We start from the raw sequence: 21509 nt of genomic DNA, 5'->3' as shown, positions 1-21509 counted from the left end.
AGCAATGTGGGAGTCAGAGCAGAAGCCACCCATGCTCCTGGCTGCCAATATGGTATGACTCAGACATTTCTTATTCACATACATAAGTTTAAACAGTGAAGAGCAACGTAGAGTTTCAAGTCAAGGCATTGCTGATCCACTCCCATTTTAATAACCACTTTTTTTGGCGGGGAGGTGGGGAATAGTGTCTTTTTCCACCTTCTTTTTACTATAGAGTTTTTATTAAAAAAAAAAAAAAACCTAACATGGACCACTAATGTTTTTAAAGATGTTAACTGACCTTCTTATGGAGAGAAACTAGTTGAATTGATCTCTGAGTGCTCTTTCCCTGAAAGCAGAAAAGCAAGCTTATGCAGATAATGACAGAAAAGTATACTACCTAACTTCACCAAATATTTTTAGTAGGAAAGTATCTATGCCATACTGAAAATGATGATTTTTCAAAAATGAGTTAACATTTTTATGAGAAACAACTCAATTCCAGTTTTATGAGTTCACATATTTGTGCATTGTGTAACAAAGCTTGAAAAATATATCACAGTCAGTAAAGTATCTTCCAACTTGTCTTTTAAGTTGAAGAAGCTAGAATGTCAGTTATTTGCCTGGTTCTACTCATAATTTTGTTGCTGGAGGAACACAGAGGTAGTTTGTCTCAGAGGTTTTTTGAGTGGCTAGAAAGACCACGTGCTGGGTGACGGGAATAGTGTGTTTGAAGTCTGACAAAGTTGTTTGCTAGTAGTGTTTTTAAACAGTGTCTCAATGTCTGACCTCACAGCCAGGTTGTGAAAACGTGCAGTTCTGGCCAGTCTCAGAGAATGGAAAAGAACAGAAAGTAGAAGAATTCATAGTTTGTATTCTGCATGTTGTGCAGGGTTAATGAAAGTTAAGTAAAATCGGGGATGGACACTGCAGTCACCTTCTCAGTACAGCATATATACCACTCATACCTAATATGCTTATTTTTTGAATGTCACTTGCTGTAGCTGACAACAGATGTAAGCTCTTAGGGAGACTCTAATGAAGCAAGGAAGGCCAAGCACACTAGGAGAAAAGGCATCACAAACCATTCTCCTGTAGGTTTTATATTTGTAAAATATTAAAACCATTTTCCAAAAGAAAATGGAGTTATATTATGTATGTATAAGTTAACGACAGGAGCTCAGCTTACAACAGTAGTAGTATATTCTTCTGTTTAGTCTTACAGTCTTCGGAAAGATCTAAGTCAGTTTTCCATCTCATGTGATGGTGAAACACTGCATACAGAATCTCAATCTTACCAGCGCATTCTGTTCAAAGAACTTTTAAAACTAATTGTATTTCTAAAACCTTTTTTTTTTTTTTTTTTTTTTTTTTTTTTTTCACTTTTTAACAGGTGTGTATGACGTGTTAAGTGGAAAAATCACTTTGCTGGTAGGGATTCATTTTAGCTAGCTATTTCTTGAATCTTGCCAAAGACCTGTAACCGAGTTTAATCTATACAACTACATTTTGTGTGGACACAAAAGAGGAGAGTGATAGACAGTGCAACTGTATGAGATACTAGGCCTGAAAATACCATTATAAAACAATTCCATGGAAAATGAATCTAAAGGAGTCTTTGCTCCTTTCAAGTCTTCATCCAGAACTGTAGTAACTAGGGAATTAATAAAAGACTTTTAGACAGAGGAGAAAGCATCTTTGTTACTGTGAAGTTCTGTTGTAAAATGAGTATACACTCTGGAGTGACCCTGAACATCAGTGTCCTCTTCCTGAAACAAGATTGCAGATACACTACCTGTAGGTGTCAGTCTTGTACTAAAAAATGGCCAATACTCAAGTCAAGCAGCTTAAGGCTTGTGTGTGTGCATGGGTGTCTGTGTTTTAATCAATGCAACCTCACTTTGCAGTTGTTTTACTTAAAAAGTAAAAAATTATCCAAGTTTACTCCTGTCTTTACAGAGCAAAAGAGGCAGAACTAAAGATGCATTATCATATTTAACAAGCTTTCCACAATATTTTTTTCATTCTCAGAAATATTTTAATTAAAAGATTAGTTTTAAATTATCAAAATTGGGTGCTCTTCAGCCATCCAAAGACTTCAGCAGCATAAGCAGCTTTAGTTTGGCAGCATAAGCAGCCTACTGCCTCCTTACTATCACATGTTCATCACTTATTTTTCTTCACCATTGCAATCAGTGTCATAGATGGTAATACAATATCAAATAAAACATGATCTAGCACTTCTATACCAAAACCAAAGGAACTGTCATATTTTCTCTCAAAATAAGGGAACTGCAGAAACAATATTTTGTCTTAAGTCTTGGCATATCATGACGGCTAACTATAAATAATAGTTTCACATAGAAGAGTTGGTTACAGAAATTTGCTAAAAGAGAATCAGGAAAGGGTATTGAATTGCCTGTGATTTTGACACTGCTCTTTATTTTCAGGGAGTGGGGAGAAGGGAGGAAAACTGCTTGACTGCTGAACTAAAATAAAAATCATGAGGGAAGGAGTGGATCAGATTTTAGAAGATGTAAAGCCATCTCTGCCTATATAAATAGGTCATCTAGACAGGGTGAAACATTTCTATCTGCGGACTTAATTACTAAATAGGGGACTACACTAAAATAAATAAATAATGCATAATAAAGAATAATAGTATAAATAGGATAAATAATTAACAGTGAACCTCAGTGGTTAAATTTTATTAAATACATTTAACAGTAACACATCAAATAGAAGTAAACTTAGTTTAACTATATTAATGCCAACATGATTAAAAGATGGTATTCACATTAGAGAAACAGGCTTACCATATCTGTCACATCTCAGCTATTGTTACAAAATTGTTACGTAGCATCTCCACTATAATGACCTGCATTTAAAAAAAAACTGCAAAGAGCTTGTTAGTTATTCCACTCATCTTACTCAAAGTGTTCTAGATTCCAGAACTGTGAAGTCTGATTATTTGCAACCTACTGCAGTGGTAAAATAGATAAGCAATAAACTAGTTTTAATACAAAGGCAGTAGTTAGATGATTCAATCAATGGGTGGCAGAACATGCAGACTGTTGCCTATGTTGCTTTGTAGCCAAATGCAGATTACAGAAAGTTCCCAAGTTCAAAACAAACTTCTTGTAATTATGTGAGTCAAAACAAGCAACAGAAAAGAATATAGAAGTAAAAGCATAAAATATTGTTTGGAAGAAGACACACACACAAAGCAATGGCTAAGAAGAATTGTTGGCCACACACTGGTCTTAAAAAAAAATATTCAAGGCTTCTTGTTATCCATCAAAAGATATAGGCATTCATATTTGAAATAGATAAAACTTATACTGAACAGTTCAAGGAAGGCTTACTAGCTACAGTTTTACGTTGCTCAATTATCTGTGTAAGAATGAATTCCAGAATTTTCAAGATGAAACATTCAATGGTTTGAAGTGAGCGTGAATTCTTAAAAATGAAAGGCAGACTGTGTACCAGAGATTTGACCCAAATATAGTGTTAGACTCAATTTATGAATTACAGAGTCAGTAACTGATTTTGCTAACTACTGGAACACTGAAATTGTAGGTAAGTAAATATGTATAAGAATTTAGGTCTAGGATTTGGCAGTTTGACACAGTTCTTAAAAACAAAAGATCTTCTAAAAATCTAAAGGCTTTTTAAAAAGTTTGTTATAAAAATAATGACCCAGGAAGTGTTTTATGGTAAGAATATTTTATATATATATTTTACACTTTTAACACTTACAAAAACATTCAAACACAAAAAATTAAATAACTTTGGAAGCAGAACAAGTCTTTCTGCCTACATACATACAACAATTCCGAGCTGTTGGCACAAAAAGTAATCCACATTCATAAAACCCTTACTACTATATCAAACATAAGTTAAGTAAATCATAGGCACTAGTTTATCAAATCCATATTTCCACACTTCTGCAGTATATCTCTAAACACGGAGCCCCACGATTTCCTGATATCAATAAACTGGTAATGCACAAAGGCTTTCTAGTAAACAGACAGTTTCTCTTTTCAGGAAGTTGTTAGCTATGTTTCAGGGGGAGTAGAATAGCAGAGAAAAGAAGGCTTACAGAAGTTAAGCTCAACTTATCCAAGTGATGAATTACTTAAGGAAACACAATAATTTGATGCAGTCATGGTAAAACCCCAATATTTTCATCTCAACTGACTTTCAAAATTTAAAAGTTAATTAAGTGTTTAAAAGAATCCACCAATTAAAATTTGCCAGTTTTCAATGAAGACTGTAGCATTGCTTTGTAAAATGCCAAAATGTTAAAACTTGGACTTCAATGAGAATAGGTACATTTGATCTAGTCCTTTCTTTTGCTTAGTAGTTGCATGAGATATTTACTAACTGATATCCATTATCTGTACCAGAAAATGGCACAAGGCTAGATTAGTGGTATGTACTGGTCTAATGGTGGAAGGTAGGATCTTTACCCCTGCTGAAATCTTATTGAATTACAGTATACTTGATACCCTGACTTCAAATCTCAGTACAGATCTCAGTCTGGAGTGTGAAGTCATTGGTCAATCCAAAGTTTGCCTACAGCTGCTTGAGTAATTAGAACTGCAAATTAGTCTCCTCTCCTTCCTATTTGGCTTCTTCCAACTCAAGTAGTATTGCATGGCTTTTCATCCAGGAATATGTTAATGYTGGCCTAAAATTCAAGTGCTAGAATTTCAGGATTAGTTATCCTCTTAGTAGTGGGAATCAAAGTACACCAGCAGTTCACAACTCTGATAGTAATGGGGTTGAAGGCCACCTACCGTCCAATCCAACTTTTAGTGTTTGTCAGTCATTGCACAAAGGATACCATTCACGTTCTGTTACTTCATCAACTGTACATCCAAAATACTGAAAAAGCTTCAAACAAAATCCCTTCCATTTAACTCTTCCCACCCAATACAACTTTACAAATGTTTGCATAATGTCTTCCAAAACAGAAAGCAATGGTTCAAATGGTAATTATATGAATGAGTTCTTCTGACAAAGATGTGAGTGCTAGAATAAGTCAGAGCCACCAGAGGAATTTAATAGTTTGTAAACAGATGTATCAGGTTTCATACTCTGTTACCAGTAATGTAAGATACACATATGTAAGGCAAAGTACATATTTAAACACACTTACATGGGCAATAACTTCTGTAAAAATATTTACAATTTAAAATAAACCAATTTAAGAAATGGATGAAAGTAAAAAAAAAATAGGATACAGAAAACTCCCTCATACCATGGAACATCACCTAAATGAATATCATTTGGCATCAAGAGTACAACTCATTACCTTGGAATTTGTATGTTACAAGTGCATAGTTGTGTTTCCTTCTCATTAACTATCAGCATTTACAGTTGTGTTCCAGGCTGAAAGCATAGTGGTATGGTATTAGAACAAATTAATAGTACTACTTGTTCTTTCCTTTTTAAGGAAACCTGCTATAAAAAAGTTTTCCCCAAATAGCAAGCCATGTGTTAAAAATGTGGCTACAATAGCAAAGGCCATCTTTCCTGAGCAAGGAACTTTAAGGTTTAGAAAGATTGTACAACTGATACTAAGCCCTTTTGGCAATCAAACTTATAAGAGCATGTAAAACTGATATAGCAAATCAACATAGGAAAGATGCAATCTATACTATTGCATTTGTGTATGTCTGCTACATTCAAACCTTTACTGATTAAAAAAAAAAAAAAAAGCCATGACTACTATTTACTGTTCTGCTTAATCCTCCAGAGTAACATCTGATTCTTTCTGAAGGATGTACGTACCACTTTCCCCAACAAGAATCTTATAAAATTGCTAAAGTCAATGTTTCACTAGCACTGTAGCAGTCTGCAATCAGAATACTAGCTCTGATTAATATAGTCTTGTTTCAGTTGTACATATTCACCAATCTCTCTGCTGAATTAAAACAGACTGAAGTTTTGGACAATGTAAGTTGGCTGTTATACTTGCTGCTTTTCAAGATGGGCATTTCTTTGGCATTCATTAGGTTTTTGCCCAGACATTGGCCACTGTCATAAATGCTCAAATTGATACACTTTTAGCAAGCAAGGAAAAGAAACCCAACAGAACTGATAGCAATTTCATGTAAAAGCGATTGTATGATCACCAAACATCTGATGTTAGATGTCATTAAAGTGCTGCTTTATAATCTCTGCCAGTTTGTGCTAATTTGAGACAGAGAGGTCTGGGATTTTTACAAATCCCAAAAGTCACATCTGAACAGTCTGTATGATCAAGCCGTCTTTTAGCCTGGTGAGGAAGTATCCATGAGCACTGGAACCTTGCAGTTCAGTAGCAGCCATCTTTCCAACTCTCATCTTTCATGTTGCCATAGGTTTTGGGAGCAGGTAATGATCTAAAACAAAATGAGATTTATTTCAGTTTCATACCTGAATGCTCAAGTCTCCATCCACAGTACCTAAGAACCTAAGAATTCTATAAATCATTAAAATATACACTTTACTCATTTGCCTTTCTGCCATACATTTTACTTAACATAAACACCAAAGTATTTTCAGTTTAAGGTTTAATGTACTATATGTTGATAATTAACTTCAGCGTCAGACAAACATCATCATAAATGAACAGAAAACTTTTCACTATTGTACTCTCTGAGAATACAAGTTTAATCTGCTGACATTTAGAAATAGGCTATTTTTTCAGTGATGCATGAACAGGGAAATCCTTGTTTAAAGTATTACATTTTGCTTATGTCAAAATCTTTAAAAAGTTTGCAGATACTGCATTATTAAACTGTGTACCTAAACTTTCAAAAAAAAAAAAAGCTGTGTATGTTTAGTAAGCGAAACTCTTTACTATAAGATTTGTTGTGATTAGGACAGCTACACTTCACTAGTATTAAGAATTTCCTGTCAAAAACAACTGCTTTATGTTACACTAACTTTCAGCTTCAGACACAGTGCAAGACAGTCAATATTGTGATAGTCATTTGTTATTCCCCTGACCAACACTCTTTATAGAACATAACTCCTCCGCTTTGATATTTATGCCTGTTTTGTCCATTCTGCGATACTGGAGACCAACGGTTTATCCTTTCGTTTAAGGGGACTCTTACTGTTCCTCATGGATGACTGCTTCCTTGTGTCAGCTGGCTTTCATGTGACACCTTCAGGGAAAATCTACATTAGCAATGCCTCCAATGGCATTAAGAGCAGATACTCTAAATTTATGCATTGCTTGCTTCTGATTCTCCTGAAGACAAACTGTCTGTGCAGCCTTTCCATTTAATACTTAGTCTCTTGTGCTTGTTTTCCAAAACACTCTGACATTAAGCAACTTCCACATCTGGATGCTAACACAGAGGTTATGTTTGAGTTGAAAATTCTGTTTTGTCCTATGACTTAACTGTCCTGATTTTTCTGTTAAGTTTAACAAATGCTATGGATGCCTCCTCTGTCCTTAATATCTCTTCCTTCTTAAAGTTTCTAGCTGCACAAGGAGAGAAACTGTTCTGCTGTGGTGCCACTGCTTGACATCTGGCTTACAAAAGGCACTTAAATAGTTCTGACTTCAATACGTGTTACTCAGTGGTATAAATGAATTTTCACTTGCCAGCTACATTTCAATGACTTTTTAACTCTCAGTTTTGTTCCAAATCTATTTTGGAAACATGGGTAAATACTTCACATGGAGGTCTCCATTTCCATTGTTTCTGAAGACCTTGAGACCAAAATAAGAACTACAGAAAGAAGCAGCACAAATATACAGTGTACAAAATTCATTAAGAAAGGCACAAATTAAGATGGTCTCGGACATGTACTCACCTGCGAACAGGCTGTGCAAGTTTGCTGCGAGGCACTGGGATGCCCCCAGTAGAAGGGGCACTGGGTCTGGGCAAACCACTCCTCATCCCTGCTGTTCCTGCTGGTCTGGTAAGAGTAGTACTGTTAATACTGTTGGCAGGGCTTGGCAAGCCTGAACTCTGAGCTGCAAGAGGCCCTGGTGAAGAACTACTGTGTGTTAGCTGTGTGGCTTCTGGAGAAGCAACAGAACCAGGTCCATGGTTACTAAATGCTTTCACTGGTTGTCGGAGAGCTAGGGGAGACGGTGCTGCAGGTGAGCGGAATTTACTTGGAGAAGGTACTGGAAAATAAAATACAGAAGTTACTTTCAAACTGAAATTTCAGTATAACTGATAACTCAAAAACCAGAAGCAACTTTATGTGAAAATTCAAACAATATGGAATGTATAATGGAATACAGCCAACCAAGCAGCAATGAGAAACAGGAATTCAGATGTCCTCTTTGTCATGTGTTTTCGATATCATAACTCTAACACTCCATTTGCCTACTGTGAGTATTTATCTGGACTTATAAGTAATAATATTAAGACTCAAACCATTACATAAGACTGATAAGCCAAAAAAAATAGAGGTGAACATATTTTTCGAGGAGAAATTTACCTGCTTAAGACACATGTGAACCGAATTCCCATTCCTGAAAAGAACACATTCAAGAATACAGGATTCTAGTGTGCCGTATTCTTTAAATAGAGTCAAAGTGCATATTAGCCTTCAGTGATGAAACTGTCAGAGAGCAGGATATCTTAATGTTTCTTCTGTGCTTTTCTTTTTAACCAAATCCATTGAATTAAGATTTACTTAATGATATGATCAAGTTCAAGAATTATTGTCTGAAAGGGGAAAAAAACAGGGCCAGCCAACCCCCAACAGGTTAAGGCACTAGGCTCTACAGCTATGAATCTCAAACCAGACAGCTATGAATCTCAAACCAGACAACTACGACAATTTACAGCCTTCTTCTTCTTATGAACATTATCTGAATTATCAGTATCGCTAATGCCTGATTTAAATACTTCATATCAGACTTAGTAGTAAAATGCAGGCCTTTAACAAGCCCTTTCTGGGAAAGCCTATATGCCAGTGAAAATCCATTTATAAGTTTAGTCTTACTATACAGTATGTTGAGCAAGCCTTTAATACAAGGTGTACACACAAGTGTACTCCATTAACAACTTCTTTTGTACATGTACGTAATATACATGCATACAGTATGTATATTTTTCTCAGTGCTATTAATGTAATAGCAAGAGGTCTTATTTATTATATACCTAGGAATTTACTTCTGATTTTTATTAGAGAGCTAGCAATAAACAACAGAATTGATCTTCATAGCAAGATACTGACAAAAAGAACATTCAACTGCCTTACAGTAATGCCAAAGCTTAAGCACATTTCTTCATGAGTATCAGAAATATTTTCAAAATATGCATAATGTATCACTAAACAGAATACTTAAACTAATCCTTCTTCTTAATACTTAAATAGAATGTCACCAGCTTTTCAAACTGATTAGGGTGGGATTCAGTAATAGCTGACACTGGGCAATCAATTCAATCAGGAAAATACATAACATCAGATTTACATTTAGTGAACTTGCATGAACTATTATTTCCTCTACAGAATAAACTTCTTTATACAGACACCAAAGTTGAGTCCTCTGACAGATGCTGTAACAAAAGAGATGGTCCTTCACAAAGCTTTTACTATCATTTTAAAAGCTAGATCCACTAATAATGAAAAGACTAGTAATGACAGGAACATGAGATCCCAAATGTGGTACAGGGGAAGTGGCAGTTTTCAGGTTGTGTTTTGAAGTCATTCCTGATAGGGCATATTTAGGAAGTTTAATATGTGCTTTATTACAGATGTGAATCTTGAGGGATTTAATGCCCTTCTGGATCATCCAAGAGGGTCTTTCCACAGAGAAGCAGCAATACCAAACACAGCATGAAGCTGTTCAGGGGAAGAGCTGACAAAACAGGTGATAGAGATGTCAACGATACATGACAGTTGGTAAGTAGTGAGGAGAATAAATAAAAACCCTTAAAATAAAAAGCTTGGGGTCAAGCCAGATGATGGATTAAGGAAAGCATTAATAGCAGAATGACTGCACAAGAACAGCAGTGAAGTCCTACTAGGATTAAGAATGATTAGAGGTTGTTGAAATGTGACATTGTCTGCAACATTGGTGTAAGCAAATCGGTAGAATTTCCAAGTGATTCTACAGTTTAAACACAAGGAGCTTTTATTACTCTACTTCTCATTATTACACCTGCTGGAACACACATATAACATCATGTTAGCAACTGAGCTGCAGAGCAATACTAGTATATAAAAACTGAAGACACTTTAGCTTTGGGCCTGCTAAGGGCTTAGTACACTCTTAGAGGCACAATGAGGAAAAGGTTTTACGTACTGAACATAATCAATGAAAAGTTAGAACTGAAGAAATTTTGTCACTTTCCAGTGAAAGTAATTATCCAGTAAATTAGGCCTCTCCATTCTACAGTTTTCTCTTGACCATATTTTACCATACTTCCAACTTGAACTACCAGTTCATAAAATGTTTCCTGTCAACACAACGTTGCAGACATTTCTGAGAGCTGCATTCATTCTTTGACATAAAAGAATGAATTGTCTTCTAATGTGCTATGATTGCCAAAGCAGTCCGCACGATGCAATCACTGGCAAACTGCCTCATAATTCTGTTCTACACATAAGGAATTCTGTCTTAGAGCAGCTTTGGATATTTAATAAAACTCAGTTTGGTCTATTTAACATGCAAGACAGGATCACAAGGAATGAGGTATTGCCTTAGTCAAAGTCTATCCAATATTCTATCCCAACGTGCAGTATTGAGCTCATATGTTTGATAAAAACATGTAGTGATCGTGTTTAACAACATCACACAACTCCATCTCCTTAGAAACTAAACAACTAGAACCAGGTATAATTAATATCTCTGTCAATAACGAAAATGTATGGCATTGTGGAGTGATGACATTTAGATTTTCCACCCTCTCAGAATACTGTCCTTGACCGTAGGCAGGGTGATCCCCACCTGACCAAGTAGGAATCTGTGAGGCTACAGATGCCTGGACTGCATCCCAAAGCCAGCTGCTGCATACTGACTTGACTCTTCCAAAAACAGAACTGATTCTGAAATAGCTTTTATATCATACCCACCATTATGAGATGATTCAGACTGATAGGAAAGAACAGATGAGATCAGACAATGGGAGTCAGTAAGCTGTTCTGTTACCTGACTGATGCTACATTGCTATATAAGCCTCAACAAATCTGTTACAGTGAGGTAGGGTGTTTGTTATTTGAACGTATTTTGAACTGTTTTACAGAAGATGATAAAAAGTGCCAAAGTTTGTGTGTGAAGGTGTTAAACTATGTAATGAACAGCATTTTAAGGAACTAAAACCAATTTTGTTCAGTCATTTACCCTTGTGAAACAAAAGTTGTTTTTCATACTGCATAACGCTTCTATAACCGTAAGAATCTCAGATCAGAAACAAGAAAATCAAGACACCCAGGACTATAAAATAGCAAACAACTGAAAAAGACAAGCTGGGTTCTCATTCTCAGTGACCAGCGACAGCAACTAGAAACAAGAATGTGTAACTGGCAGTGCAATGCACTCAGTTCATAATTCTCTAGGCTTTAATAAAATTTTACAAATAATATAAACTCAAAGACAAATTAATTTCTGTACAGGTTTCCACAGCTCTGGACTAGACCATCGAGCGCATAAGTTTTCTAGACATCCAGATGAAGGCAAAGGCATCTGGAAAGGCAGCACAGAAAGCTTTGTGCAGGAATAGAGATGGCAGTCGTATCCCAAAGGAGAAGACTGAGAGAACTTTTTTCCATTGACTAAGAAATTTTTGAAGACTGTTAGAGACTTCTGCTTAGCCCTGTGGATCTGTTTCAAAGTCATTATATATTGCTATTTAAGGGGAAGACAGGACAGTAAAACTTCCTACATGGAATAAAGTTGACTAAAGTTAGCATTGTTAAACCACTGACAGAAACATAAGCATTTTGTGATCCACTTTCAATATCTGCATGAAGGATTCCTGTACTCCTTTATCTAGTATATATATAGTTTATAAATTAGTCACAAGTGAAACGTGATCTTAAAAATTAGATCTGGATTTTAGTAGACAACAGGACTAACTATACGTAAAACCAAAAACATGAACTTGCTTTTCTTGGTAGTGAAACAGAGGTCATGTATCATGTATGAGGCTGCCAGAACTTAATTAAAAATCAGTTAAAATTTGTTTAATTGGATTACAGACTGAATTATTTCATTTTCTTCTCAAAAGGAAATGAACTTCAGCCATTAGTAACCTGGAATATTATATACAATAGTCTCCAATTCCTTGACAAAAAACCATAAATCTAAATTATGCTGTATCTTAGGGATAATCTTCCAGTTCTGAGAGGAAAAGAGAAAACACAAGCATGTATGTATGTGTGTAAAACTCAGGCTGACATTCTAGGCTAATCTTTTCAAGGATAAGCTCTTGTTTCTAGCACAGAGTAAAGGATATTTTCACTTGTCTGTGTATTTTTCCAAATCAGAGAAAGAACAGTTTTGGTTTTGTGTGTTACAAACTGTAGGTTACAATCAAAATATTCCAATCCAAATATAGCCTTACTGAATATGGCTTCAGAAGTCTGCTTTTCTAATCCAAGCTTCTTGATTCATGCTAGAAGTCACCAGTCCTTGGATTTTATATCAATATCAGGTTTAATACTTTCTTTTTTTTAATGATGCAGTGTTGTATTTTAATATTTAGACAAAAAGTTACATACTTTGATACAACAAGGTCCACTCAGTTAATCTCTACATGCAACAGTGTTTTTATTAATCTAGGATATGCACGATTTAACACAGGTGAACAATTATCTGAGATTTGCCGGAGCTTGATAAGAGGTCATAAGTTAATTACCTCCTTTTGTAGATGGAGTTTGAAGAAACTGTTTGGTTTTGAAGGCAGCACGAGGCAAATTTTTCTGCCTTTGCAGAGCTGTTGAAAGACAAGAAGTGTTATATTTGTCTAAAAAGATAAGAAAACTAAATTTCCTGGGAATTTCAGAATTGCATCCACTTGTGAAAGCATCAAGGAACAGTGCAAGTAAAACACATAACAGTTTTCAAAGCTGTTATGACTCTGGAAGAGAAGTCTTTTTTCTTTTTTTTAAATGGTGCTGGCTCTTAATGGCAAAGAGTTGCAAAAGGAGCGTGTCAGAAATTTTGCAGTGCAAAATGCGCAGATTCTGTAAGAGTAAAGAAGCTTCTTGCAGGGCAAAAAACCCAGAAAGGTAAAAAAATATATATACCAAAGGGAGAACAAGCCACCCAGCAAACATGCTACAGCAATATGAGTGAAAGATTAGATAAAAAGATGAAAACTAAGCTGACAGATTTGACCTAGCAAGACTAAACTTTTTATTTTAAAGCAAATTTTTTCAAAAAAATTATTCTAACACTGTACAAAAGCACAAACCTTAGTCTAAACATGATCACTATATAAAAACAAGTTACATTTTTCAGTTATGCAAACTTAAGCAATTTTAAGAGGTGTCTGTGCTTTTCCCAAAAGGTATACTAGAGAACTCAAACTTAAAATGAAAAGACATGAAACCCAAGATTATCAGCTGCCAGCATGGATAGTATGCCAAAAACTGGGGTTTTTTTTCACTGTTCCTGTGCCCTGTCTTTTTTGTAGCGATGTTCAATGACTGATACTGCCTTGAAACGACCTTACTGCCTACAGATTTCCAAGAGAGAAGCCAGTATTCCAAGAGCTGCGGAAACTTGGCAAAGAGAGAACTACCTATGGCCAGAAGGAATGCATCGATTCAGCATATTTTCACTGCAGTGTATTTAAGGCGGGAGGAAAGAAGGTTGTCAATGAAATAAAGCTTTGCCTTCACAAAGGCTTGTTAAAATAGCTTGTATGAATAAACATCTCTGCTCACCTCAGTGTATAGAATTTATACCAGCATAAAATAGATAGCACTAGTAAGGCTTATTTCCATAGTGAGAGGGAAGAAAGACGGGGGACAGCTGTGCATAAAGATCTTCCCCTGAGTATGGAAGCTCAGTAATCCTAAAACAAATTGGTGAATATCCTGATGAAGAAGATAGGAGGAGGAGCAGTTAGAATAATATTAGTTAATCCTATTTTCTAAACTTGATATATTGCCACCACTATTCCCATCCTTCAGTCAGTTCAAAATTCACAATAATTTATGAACTACAAAAGAATTGCATCATGTTTTACCTTCATTCTGAAAACATGACTAGGTCTATTAATTTTAACCTTAATAATTAACTAAAAACTATTTTCAATAAGCAGCAAAAAGGAAATAAAGAGTTTATAAACATGATACAATGTTGCCTGTGGCCTATTAAGAGCAAAAATTATTCTTTCTACCAACTATATTGTGATGGCAAAAAAAGCATGAGGCACTATGCAGTTCTTATTCAACTTCTGGCATGTGGTCTTGCTATAAACTTCTTTCTAAGGCATACCCATAAACAGTTGATTAAACACAGTAAACTGTTTAAAAATGAGCACAATTCCCAAACCAGTTTTCTTAAAGGAATTTAGTGAAGCAGACCACTGGCCAGAGTGCTTCTGCCCACAAGTATTCCATAATACCATTTCTTACAGAATCAGTGTTTTTGTTTTACCACATAAAAATCAAGAACAGCTTCTTCCTTCATATTTATGATCATGAATTTAGTTTGCTCTAATTCATTCAGTTAGATTTAAATATGCTACTGTATATGGCACTAAGTTTCTTCCCCCACCATTATTTACACTATCTGCAAGTCAGAGAAGTGGGATGATGTGGAAATGGTTTAAAATATACATATCAAATTCCTGCCTTCTCAGTGGAGACTCCAGGAAAGTTCTTGATAGCTACATAATTATGTTAACTACATCACTGAAAAGACCTTTGGACAGTGCAATTAGAGTAATGCCGAGAAAACATGCAGTTTATGAGATAAGCGTGGAGTGCAATGTTACCACACTATTTGCTACTCTAGAACTGCATCATACACTATTATGTTGTCACAAATAGTGCGTGCTTAAAGTACAATACTGAATAAATATAGTCATGTTTATTTCAGATCAACCAAACTCAAATACTTGCTTTCCTCAAACATACCCTTCCTTTTACTCTGAACCTGCTTAGCAGCTGTCTCTTGGCAAACAGACTACAGTTACTTTACTGACAGATCGAGCAATCTACAGCTTACCTTTTTGACCAAGTACTATATTTAACTCTGCTTTAGGATTTCACATCCCTGTGCTAACAGTGCTAGGTAAGTACAAAAGTATTATACGCTCAATCCACTGCAAAGCATATAGCGCTATGTGGAAACCACCTTAGAAGTTCTACTGCTGGGCACAATCTGTGTGGCATAGGACCTACATGGAACAGTCTTCCCACAGGTGAAACACTTCAAAGTTTAGAACAAAGATGCCTATTGCTTGGAGAACACAAGTCAAGTATTACTGTTCCTTCCAATCCTTTAAGGTGAAATACTTAATAGCTTTTTACATAAAAATTCTGTTCTGCATAACAGCATGGAGAACCAGAGATACATGAAAAGTTTAATAGTTACAAGTGATATGTAATTCACTCCTTTTTAAACAGATATTCTATTATAAATCATCAACAGCTGTTCATAGTAAATATTTCTGTGGTGGACTGTGTAGCAAATGCAAACATTTTTAAAGAGAATTTGGATTTTTTAACCAAATTACAGCTTAAAACTTGAAATACCAAATGTCTTCACATTTTACAGTTGTACTTCTAATACATAATGGTTTAAATATTTTCCCTCTACTCTTTAAGCAAACATGTATAATTTGCCTATGTAACCATAAGAGGAGTTGCCCGTTCAGAAACTTACTGGATTCCTAACTCATTTTTGAATGCCAGCACCCATAGCAAGTTCAGTATTGCAGCCACAGCAAATATGAAAGTAAATTATGAGCAGCAGATCTTTGACAAGGAGAAAAGTAGTGACTTTGGGTGGCCAGCCAGCATCCTTGCAAAGGTAAGCTCATGCAAAACTAGCAGGTATATGGAGGAAGCTTTGAATCCCAGAAGTCATTGCCAAAGGAAAACAAAAAATTGCTGCAGTTTAACAGTGCTTTCTGCAAGGTGACAAAATATAAAATCAATGAAACAAAAAGCATATGGTACAAAAGACAAAATTCTAGAAACTTTTATACAATATACAGTTTTGCAGATTTTTTTTTAATCCAGACTAAGCAAAGATACTTACTCATTGACTTCATACACAAACCGTTTTACGATTGTCAATAGCAAGACTCTGACAAACATCTGTAAGAGCAGGGAAACTGTAAAAGCTAGAAATCTGGGCTTTATTAATGATACTTAACTTACATTTAAATGTAAGTTCTTCTACAGTAGTTCACATTTGTGGAAAAATTCCCATAAAAGGCAAGCAAATTTACCTAATAGTTTTCATGATTTTCCATCTGCTAATTTAAAAAACTATATATGTATAAACATAAGTCACACTACATTGGCTCCATCAATGAAGTAACTCACTGAACATTGAATATTCAGACTTCTGCTGCCTGATCTTACCCTGAAGTTTCACTATGAATATACCACTAGAATTGGAAATAGCATTCTGGCCAAGTAAAATGTGCTTTGTGCTCTTTCCTTCTAGTTCACTCAGTTTTAAAACCCCAAATAAAATCTCTATGGATTTTTAGGAAATAATTTTTGTTTCATTGTCTTTCACATCTGTTTAATCATTTATTCTTCCCATCACAGAAATAATGTAGTTGGAGAGCTACTGCCCAACTGCTATAAATGTGTTACAGTTTGATAACCCTATCTAACAGGTGACAGCCCTGCATTTGAACTACACATGTGCACTTAAAGTTACAAATCCCACCTTCTGAGCATCCATGAATAGCAGAAGAAGGGGGCAGGGCAAAATGATGCTGGGGTAACCCATATGAACAATCACAAGGTCACACTAGCTTCCTTGGCTACAGCATCACACACTTGGGTCTGATGGTCCATATGACCCTTATATTCAGTCTGAGGCACTACAAAGATAGAAATCTTATACTTTTTGCAGTGGCCTGAATTCTTTATTCTGCTTTTAACTGTATTTTTCAGTTATATTAACACATTGTTTTAAAGGACTAGTTAGCAATGACAACCAGGTATGCCAGTATGCCTTTACTGATCAATGGATAAAAAGTTAGTTTCATTCACAAATATTATTTTACATTTCCTGTCCAATATTTAGAATATTGATGAACTTCTATTATAGAACTTTTCTAGTTCAAGGTTCTACATATAATAATACTCATAATGTGTTCTTCCCTTGAAAATGTCAAGCTTATGATTAAATCTGAAACTTTTTTAAAAACAAAATGGTCAGGAAACATTTAAACATTATGAACTATCAATATTGACATATAAAGAAGCACTGAATATTTAAGCTTCATTTGGTTTGGCCTTTTTTTTTTTTTTTAATATAAGGTCAGGTAGCTGTTTTTAAAAGACCTGTAAGATTAGCAACATTCTGATAGCAGTTCACTGCTGGACAAACTAGCAGCCACTAACCCAACACTGGGCTAATTTGTTTCATGGGATTCAGTTTCACACAGACATTTACTGAGAGATACTGACACTTGAAAAAGAAAGCTTGCATTTGAATATACAACTTCCAGGTGACAAAACAAAGGAAGAGAAGAAACTGCAAACAAGAGCTAGACTTGCACGAATGATTTCAGATCAGCTTTCTCTACTTAAAAAAAAATCCTCTAAATAAGAAGTAGAAAGTTTTTATAGCCTGACAGTAAATTTCATCAGTAAAAAGCATTATACCTTCTCTAAACCACAGAAAATAAGAAAATAAATGGCTTCTGAAATGTCTAACTCTAGTGTATTTATACTCTGGATAGTGCTTTTAGGAAGCTACTCATGATACCTTTGTAAGACATAATTCAATATACTCAATACCTGATTTCTCTACCAAACAAGAAGCAGTTTTTCAGATAAACACAATTAAAAATCAAGATTAGCATCTCCAGTGTGGCATGTTGTGTTTCTCTTTGCCATAAAACTGGAGAACAGCTCAGTACCATCACTTAATTCTGAAATATATGCTGAGTGTCACTAAAGGTACTTACTGGCTGAGGCTTGAGGTTGAATGCGAGGTATTCCTCCATTTGGCACTTGGAAGTTTGAGTCACTTCTGCTGTTTTTCACAGACTCAGCTTGGATGTTAGATGTCCTGGATAGGTTCGGAAGACTACGCCTTAATTTTTCTGTATGAAACAATACAGAGATACCACAACATGTAATTTGATTCAAGAGACAGTTCATACAGTTCAACATAGTCAAACTCAAAATATAAGCAATGCAAAGTTAGCTATATAAAACTACACTGCAATGTAAAGCATATTTTGTTATATTACAGCTCAGATTATCTTGAATTAGAGTTCTGTATTATTTTCATATGTATCATATAAAAAATAATTATTTAAAAAAGCAAGAATGTACAATTTTCAGCTGTGGTGAAAAAGTCAAGCATATAGTTCTTTGCAATTGAAAATTTCTAGATTATGAGATACTCTAGATCATATCTAGATTTTGCTTCCCTGGTTTTTGTACTCTTGCTATGCGAATTGAATAGGCAAACATAATTTGCAGTTTTGCATACGTTTTGAAGTCTTTACCTAGAAAGTTATTTAAAACATATAACACATGCCTGAAGATTGAAAATAGATAATAGTTCTTTAAATTAGTTTTTAGGACTACCCAACCCCATTATCAGCATGTGATACAACAAAGAATGGGTACCCATTTGGAAAGAAACTCTCAACAGACAGCATTCCCTAATTACAGAAGTGTCCAATTATGCTTTATATTTCACATACGACTTGACTATCTATTCAGCTAATAATGGCCTTTTAAGGAGCTTCTAAAATTTGTACCATTACTTGCAGAATATAAAAAGAAGCCATTGAATTTCTATCAAGTCTAATGATATTCTGTGGATCTCCAACCCATGGAGAACTAGGTTGATGACATATTTTGAATAGGAGAGGGGAGCAGATGGCTTGTCAGGATGAGTGGCCAACCTGATTCAGAAGAGGGATGAAGTACTCTTATCATGCCCAAGCACTAAAGATGAAAACAAAAATAAGAGTCTTGCTAGGCTGAATATTCCTACATGTGTACTTTCTTCACTTAGTTGGTAGTTTGCATTGGTTTGTATCACATTTGGTAGTGTCTTGAACATCCACATTTTCCTCTAGCCACTCTAGTGTAAACAAAAAACCCCCAAAAGAACACCTTACTGGCTGCTGGTGTATCARCCCTTTGAATATCCAAGCAACATCCAGCTGTGCAAAAACCTCTGCAAGAGAATTCCTTGAAGCGTTTCAGAAACACATGATCACACACCGCATTTTGATCCCTCTGGTATGTGGGATACCAGCTTTTGGTACCTTGCCTCTCCTAGGATATTTTTGGTGTAGCTCATCTAGTATGCATTAAGACTTTCATGAACCCTAGAAAGGGAAAGGAATTTTCAACTAAATCACAATATAATTCATTAGCTTTTGTGTTGCCTGTTTTCCTATATACCTAGAATTTTTGCAAACCACTGTTACTGGATGACTTATGCTAGTCCTTACAAATATATTATTGATTAGCTAATTAAAGTTGCAGGATCAGCTTCCCAAAAAGTTTTAGTCTAACACACTGATTCCCCTGACTAACATTTTCTTAGTCAGTGCAATTCTGTAAGTAGCATAGACTTCTTCACTATTGTAGTGGGAAAAAAAAATCCAAAAGAAAACAAACTGTTAAAAAATGCATTTCTACATCATTTCTACTGCAGACACTTTATATTCAGCTTACCTGAAAAATTAAAAAAATAAGATGAAGGTGAATTATTAAAATCTAAATGTGCATTATTTCTAAATTTAATATCTTTTATGATTCAAGATTATATTTGCCAGATAACAATTACTTTTCTTAAAATGGCAATATGCATGTGAAATTTCAGTGCAATTAAAGAGTTTATGATGGTTTGCTACCAGGACAAAGGACATTCAAGAAGCAAAATCATATCAGAATTCCATCATCTTGTTCCATGACTGTATAGCACAAATTTCCTGCAATTTTTTTTTTGTGCAGCAGTTTGCACAGCTTTTTTATATCTAAAATACCAACCTGAGGCATGACTTAAGTACCAATATTTTTTAGGTTGTGTTCCTGCTCAACGAGTTCACAGTCCTACACTGCCATAAGAAAGCATTCCGCTATCTCAAACTCAACAATCACAGTCCTGTGTAAATTGCCACAGCATGTTATTCTTACTCGACCAGTCTTTTCTCTGCATTTTATGCTGTCATCTGCATGGCCTGACCCTACTGGTGAATGATGGTTTTGCTTGTGCTCTTACACTGCTTTATTCTCATACATTTGCCTATTACAGATAGATTCGGTCACTGCAAAACTGAATTACACCCAGAGTGACAGGATAACATCTAAAATAAAGTAGATGCCTATCGACTCATCTGACTGTAAGGATTCCACAGCAAAACTTATACGCTGCTTGCTTTGCTTTTTCCTAAACAACTCAGAGATTAAACCTTGATGTTACGCAAGCAAATAGTTTTAGCCCTGCACACTAAACGTAATTCTTTACAGAAACTACACAACTACTTTACTACTTGCATAATGAATTTGAGACAGAGCTTTTTACCTTCACTTTTGACATTGCTAGTCTGTAAATCTGTAGGATGGCCTTGAAGTGAAAGACGAGGTTGCTGTAAACGGCTAATCATAGGTTGGGGAGATACTCTACTGTACTCTATGCTTCGAGCAGGTGATCGGGAACGAGGTGAATTCCTTGGAGATTGTTTTGGCGAAGGCCAGGGAGAGCTGCGAGGTGATGGTGAGAACCTGTTAACAGCAGGGTGCACTGTGTGATGTGTACCATCTTCTTCATCTTCTAAACTCTGTGCATCAAGTTCCTGATCACTGAATGTGCCTCGTCTTGTAGAATTGCAAGAAGAACCTGAACTACGTCGAGAAGTAGTTGCTGCATACTCTTGCCGGAGGCCTGGCAACAATGAGAACATTGTTTACCTGTTTACAGCATACAAACGACTCAAAGTAGAGACAGTTCACCCAAATACCTACCCAGTTCTTGAACTCACATTTGGCTCATCTTAATTCTTTTTATTTGAGGGATTAAATTAATTCCGGATTAGTATCCAAAAAAGTTATCTACTGGGTGATAATCTCTGTTAGTAGGTAAACTCATTCCTTTTCCTTCTACTGCAATCATCAGTATAGTTGTTATTTACTTGGCCCTCCCTTCTCTGACCCCCAAAACTCATAGCACAGGCTACATCTTAAATTTGATATCATGTGACATCCTGTAACAACTACTTTAGTAAATGTAACAAAAAAGCTACATGATTACCTACCCCTAGAGAAACTAGGGTTCAATTACATAACTGAAAGTACTACAACTCTTTGCAGTCTTGGAGGGGCCAAAAGACAGACAAAGACTCAGCTAAACCTAAATCAAAAGAGACTTCTATAGCAGC

The 21509-nt window shown here is 35.5% G+C and overlaps 1 protein-coding gene and 1 long non-coding RNA gene across 4 annotated transcripts in view; one reads left to right on the top strand and one right to left on the bottom strand.

Annotated features, from left to right (window-relative positions):
- LOC112972286 overlaps positions 1 to 13846 on the top strand; it is a 28618-nt gene extending 14772 nt beyond the window's left edge. The window contains exons 3-4 of the long non-coding RNA XR_003255630.1: positions 9705 to 9852; positions 13590 to 13846. This is a non-coding gene — a long non-coding RNA (uncharacterized LOC112972286). The remainder of the gene's footprint in view (positions 1 to 9704; positions 9853 to 13589) is intronic.
- The window catches only part of SLAIN2 (SLAIN motif family member 2), a 33548-nt gene continuing 14710 nt past the window's right edge, over positions 2672 to 21509 (bottom strand). For 2 of the 3 annotated variants that reach the window (XM_026078631.1, XM_026078629.1), the window contains exons 5-9: positions 20657 to 21016; positions 18069 to 18206; positions 12810 to 12887; positions 7801 to 8119; positions 2672 to 6371 (exon numbers count right to left, since the gene is read on the bottom strand). In XM_026078631.1, coding sequence (XP_025934416.1) covers positions 6305 to 6371; positions 7801 to 8119; positions 12810 to 12887; positions 18069 to 18206; positions 20657 to 21016 — 962 coding nt within the window. In that variant the 3' untranslated portion in view covers positions 2672 to 6304. The remainder of the gene's footprint in view (positions 6372 to 7800; positions 8120 to 12809; positions 12888 to 18068; positions 18207 to 20656; positions 21017 to 21509) is intronic. The other variant, XM_026078630.1, reaches the window with a different exon arrangement.

The sequence above is a fragment of the Apteryx rowi genome, unplaced genomic scaffold (genome assembly GCF_003343035.1).
Source record: "Apteryx rowi isolate R43461 unplaced genomic scaffold, aptRow1 scaffold_481, whole genome shotgun sequence".
NCBI lineage: Eukaryota > Metazoa > Chordata > Aves > Apterygiformes > Apterygidae > Apteryx > Apteryx rowi.
The sequence above is the reverse complement of the archived record's forward strand: the minus strand, read 5'-3'. Positions and strand labels throughout refer to the sequence as shown.